Source organism: Nesoenas mayeri, assembly GCF_963082525.1.
Source record: "Nesoenas mayeri genome assembly, chromosome: 3".
Taxonomy (NCBI): Eukaryota; Metazoa; Chordata; class Aves; order Columbiformes; family Columbidae; genus Nesoenas; species Nesoenas mayeri.
Window position 1 is genome coordinate 121,141,887 of NC_137544.1, and position 5,448 is coordinate 121,147,334.

General features: G+C 60.1%; 1 protein-coding gene across 1 annotated transcript; it reads right to left on the reverse strand.

Moving 5' to 3' along the window:
• Positions 1–208: 208 nt before the first annotated feature.
• PAX1 (paired box 1) lies at positions 209–5,124 on the reverse strand (the record flags this gene model as incomplete). Its single annotated transcript, XM_080341517.1, has 5 exons — positions 209–300; positions 2,340–2,559; positions 2,832–2,974; positions 3,863–4,597; positions 4,902–5,124. 5 exons carry the CDS (start codon positions 5,122–5,124, stop codon positions 209–211), a joined length of 1,413 nt encoding a protein of 470 aa, XP_080197643.1.
• Positions 5,125–5,448: the final 324 nt, after the last annotated feature.

The following is a 5,448-nucleotide window of genomic DNA, read 5'->3' on the forward strand; positions in this document are numbered from 1 at the left end:
AAGCGAACGTCCCAACCGCGCTCCGCTGCGCAGGGATTTGCCATGGTGGGATGTCACCTCTCACCACCCGGGCTCCCTCCTCATCCTCACAGGCACCTGCCGTGGGTGGCAGCACTTCAGGTACAGTTTGGTGGCACGTTGAGCTTCGGGTACAGTTTGCAGGTGCTGTTTCCAAGAGTCACTGTCTCTGGCCGGCTGCTCGGTGGCTCTAGGACGAGGAGGCTGGGATAGAGAGTCCATGGATGGCGTTCAGAGGGTCTGGAGATTTCCCCACGGGGCTGCTGGGTTTTCTGTCCACCACTGCAAGAAGGGCATAAATAAAATGCAAACAAGAAGGCAGCAAACTGACGGACTTGACACGTTGCTGCAGCCTGTCCCATGTTTACACACACACAGACCCTCTCCCACCAGCCCCCCAAGAGAGCTCTGCCCCTCGGGGTCCCCTCCTGCCCGCCCCCAGCACAGCTGTCCCTGCAGAGAAAGGGGGAGGACAGGGGCGACAGGGACCGTGATGATACCACACACCCTCTGCCATTGCCGGGGACCTGGGGAGGTGACCCAGACCCGTCACAGCCACGCAGAGAACACGTCCCACGTAAAGCCTGGGGCTGGGTACTGAGTTTGGCTTTACTTCCTCCCTTCTCACCTCCTCCTTCTGTCCCTTCCCCTCCCGTTCCCCTCTCTCCCCGCACCATGAGGACACCGGGGCCGTGGGGTCCGGGCAGCGGCGAGCGCGGCCACCCCGGGAGCGGAGCGGGGCCACTGGCCCCCCCGACGGGCCACCGGGCCCCGCGACGGGCGGCGTCCTGCTCTGCCAGCCGCCGCGCTGGATAACCCAATAGTTGGGTTGTCGCAGATAAGGAGCGGAACCAGAAAATCGATCGGAATTAAATTTAAAAGAATTAAAAATAAAAATAAAAATAAATAAAAAATATTAAAATAAAATAAAATAAAATAAAATAAAATAAAATAAAAATAAAATAAAAATAGGAAAATCACACACAATGGAAAGAAAAAAACCCCAACCAACCAAGAAAATAATCCCACAAGGTTTAAAGACAGTCTGTGGGCCTTTCGGCAGAGACCGGAAAGCTTGACGACCGGCTTGAACACCAGAAAGCCAGAAAATTCAGGCTTCAAGTCACTTAAAATGTGTGGGGGAAAAATATATCGAAAAATAAACTCAATACACGCAGGTCACCTTTCCTTCTTCGTTTTCTTTCCTTCTTTCTCCCTCTTTCCTTTTCTCTCTTTCCCTTTCTCTTTCCCTTTCCTTCTTTCCTCACTTTCTCGCGCTCTATTTTTTTGTTTGAAATAATGGGTTTACAATGATGTGTTTTCACACATCGCTCCTGGCAAAACCTCACCCCCGGGCCGGCTGCTGCTGCGAGCCGCGGCAGGTTGCCGTGCTTAGATTGAAACGGGAAAAGGTCGAAAACAACCAAAACCAACCAAACAAAAGCATTTTAGAAACTAAACCAACAAAAAAAAAAATGGCCTAACAACTGGGAAACGAACTGCCAACGTGAACCAGAATAGAAACTCCAACATCACGAAAAATGAGAAAGATAACGACGGGAGTTTTATATCCAGAGCAGACGAGCTGGGATTTTTAAAACGAAACCACCTACCGAGGAAAAAACGCTTCCCTCGACTAACCGATATAACTAACAATTAGCAGGAGGAAAAATAATTAACGGCCATTAACAGCCTGTAGTGTATACGTTGAAACCAAAGCCACGTGATTCTCACAGTTTGTCTTTAAATACTCCCCACGGCGGGCGATTTGCAATATTAATAATTCCTAGTCGGGAATTGTGCCTTTGGGCACTGTCTCAAGGCTCCCTATAAGATGGAAGTCGTTAGTGCCCTTGTTTTGTTTTAAATCGTTAACAATATCGGGAAGACCTGAGGAAAAAGCCGCAGGTTCTGCCCCTTCCCGCCGAACCCCGCAAATTCTGGCCGGAGAGACGAAAAGAGGGAGATTCACCCTAAATATTCGCCCTTCCCTGGCGATTTGCAGCGCACACGAGTGAAAAACCACGCGAAAAATAAATGATTTCCAGTTTACAATCCCGAAGTGCTGGCGGAGGCCGAGCGGGAAGGCGCTGGGTGGGGGGCTGGACAAGGACCCATCGAATACTGCGGTGGGGGACACCGCGGGGGGCCCAGAGCCCTCATGGTGCGGGGGGAATATTCTGGCTAGTGAAAATATCTGTACTTTAAATATTGTCTGCCTGAAGGTGAGGGGACCAGCATCGAGTCCCGGGGGGGTTCCCCTGCCGCTTGTCGCCTTGGGGAGTCTCCCAGCCGCCACCCTGTGTGTCGCCCCCGCTCACCTTCCCTGCCGGGCTGCTTGAACGCCATCGCCGTGGCCAGGTCGCCGCCGTGCACCGTCACGCCGGGCCCGTGGTGGCCCAAGGGGCTGCCCTGGGGCTGCCAGGGGTGGCCCGGGGGGATGTAGCCGCCGGCCGCCCCCCCGTAGACGCCGTGCTGGTTGGAGGGGGGGTAGGCGCAGGTCGGGAGGAAGCTGCCCACCGAGGAGAGCGCCGGGGCGGGCTGGGGACAGGGACAAAGACACACGCAGGGTACGCGGGGAAGCACCGCTGTGCGGGGCGGGGGCACCGAACTACAGCGGGGGCTCGAAACAACCCCCCTGGCTCTGGGGTCGCGGTTGTCCCCTCGGGGAAGTGGGGGTCCGGGTAGAGGGGGAATGGGAGCAACGGGAAATCGCCCTCCTGCCACAGCTTTTTCCCTCCTGACCCCCTCCTTTGTCCCCTCCTGCCCCCCCTTACCCCTTCCTGGCTCTCCCCTGCCCCCCCAACAGTTACCTGCGGGTATTTGATATCTCCTTCCATGGCAGCCTTGTCGATGCCGTTGACCGCCTGGGCCGGAGGAAAGGCCGTCCTGTTCACGCTGGGCCAGTCTTCCATTTTGGGGGGGTAGGCAGACCCCTCTGTGCCAGCCAGAGCCCCTGCGGAGCAGAACGCGGCGGCTCCCTCAGCGTTACGCCGCTCTCCCCTCCGGACTCGGCCGCGGCCCGGCCAGAGCAGCTTTTGTCCCCGAAATTCGGTGTACCCTGGTTTGGTACCCGACCGAGGGAACAGGCCGCCGTGGTGCCCCCCAAACCCGGTCCCTGGGCCCGCCTCTCCGCAGCCCCCCCAATCATTTCCACACTCCCGAACATTTAGGACGCTCAATTTCTCTTCTGACGAAGGAGACTTATAAAAGTGACATTGGAATTTTAAAGATAAATGATTGCACGGAGGGAAACGCATGCGGTTCATTTACTCCGGTTTTTGGAAGGATAAAAGGACTCGCTCCCCACTCGCGTCCCCCCGGGGCGGGCCGGAGTGCGGGGCCGGAGTGCGGGGCCGGAGTGCGGGGCCGGGCGCTGCCCGCGCTTCCCTCGCCACAACGCGCTCCAGCATTCCTCCTCCTCCGCTTGGTTTGTAAGAAAACCAGTGCGATTTCTCGAGGGGATCCCGGAGAGCGCCGTGACCATTTTCCGAGGTGGCTTGCTCGCCTTCCCCTTTTTTATTTTGCCTCTTGCCTGGATTGTTTTCTCCCCTTTTTACCCCTCTTCATTTTTTTTTTGCTTCCTTTGCAAAGGGAAATTCAGGGCTCCGAATTTGCGGTCGGCAATTTATCATCCCTAGGAAAATATTTTCCACATTTTTCATAAAAAGTTCAAGATGTCTGACCCTCGCTGTATCTGGCCGCAGCCGCCCCGTCCTGCCGGAGCGGGGTGCAGCGATCAAAAAAAATTAATTAAAACCCAATAATATTAATATTAAATAAATGGGTAGAGGGGGCGAAAGAGCTGCTGGTCGGGAAGGGTCGCTCCCTGCGCGGTACCCACCCGTCTGCTCCACGAAGGTGCGGATGCCCAGGATGTTGGTGACGGAGTGCGCCGAGGGCCAGGAGCGGGGCAGGCTGACGTGGGCGGCCGCCACGGGTCCCCCGGGGTGTCCCCCCATCTTGGCGGCCGGCGAGGCCATGGGGCTGGGGTAGGGGTACTGGTAGATGTGGTTGTAGGGCAAGGCGGGCTGGGGGGGCGGCTGCTTGCCGCCGTCGTAGGGGCCGGGCTGGGAGAGGCTGCCGATTTTGTTGCGCAGGATCCTGCTGATGGAGCTGACCGAGGGCACGTTGTACTTGTCGCACACGCCGTCCGCCAGCAGCCGGTCTCGGATCTCCCAGGCGAAGATGCCGGGGTCGCCCTGCTTGTAATCTCGGATGTGCTTCACCACGTTGGGGGTGGTGACCCGCGGTTTGCTGCCGCCGATGGCCCCGGGCAGGATGGAGCCGGTCTCGTTGTAACGGGCCAGGATCTTGCTGACGCAGCCGTGCGAGACGCGGAGCTGGCGGCTGATGTCGCAGGGCCGGATGCCCAGCTGGGCCAGCTCCACGATCCGCAGCCGGATGGCGTTGGGCAGCGGCCGCCCGTTCACGAAGACGCCGCCCAGCTGGTTCACCTCCCCGTAGGTGTGCTCTGCAGCGGGCCGGCCCAGGAGCGCGTTACCGGCGGGCGGGAGGGATGGGGACCCGCCGCCGCGACACGCCTGACCCCCCGTGGGCTGCCCGGCCGGCGGCACCTCTGGGCGGCAAGCGAGAGTGGGACGGGGATACAGCGGGGAGGGGAAAGTAAAAAGGAAGGGAAGGGAAAAGGAGAGAAAGGAGGAAGGAAAGAAAGAAAGAAGGAAAGAAGAAAAAGGAAAGGAAAGGAGACAAAGACCAAAATAATTAGGGGAAAAAACGAGAGAAACAACAAAGACTGGAGAAAGAATCGAAAGAAGACAGCAGAGCGAAAGAGAAGGAAGGGATTGGGGAGGAAGCGGGGAGCCGAGAGCCTTCCCAGCCGGGCTGGTCGTGCCAGACCCCCGCCCGCCGGCCCCGGGCACCGTCGCTGCGGCTCCGCCGGTCGGCCCGGGCTGCGGCGCGGCCCTCCGGGCTGTGGCGGCGGCGGGCGGAGGTCCGGCCCGGTGTCCCCTTCCCCCCACCCCCTCCGCCAAGCGACCCCGCGGAGCCCGTCCCGGAGCCCTCCCCGCGGCCGCCCGCGCTTACCCATCGCCCGGCGCCGGGGGAGCGCCGCAGCCCCAGCCCCGGCCGCCGCCGGCCCGGCATAGAGGGCCCGGGGAGCGGCGGAGGGCGGGCCGGCTGGGCGGGAGCCGGCGGCGGGGGTGTCCTGGTGGCGCCGGGCCGGTTCCCCGCTCGCGGGGAGCCCCCGCCGCTACTTGGGATCAATTTGACGTGGGAAACACGTCAATCTCGGCCGTCACGGTGGAGGCGCCGCCGCGGGCCGCCTATTGGCTCCCGTGCCGTTCCTAAATGGCCGCGGAGAGGAGGGGACGAGGGGGGGACACGGCACCCTCCGCCCGCCCCCGCCGAGCCAGCGCCCCACCACGGCCGGGGCTGCCCGCACCATCCCCACGGGACACGCCCCGCACG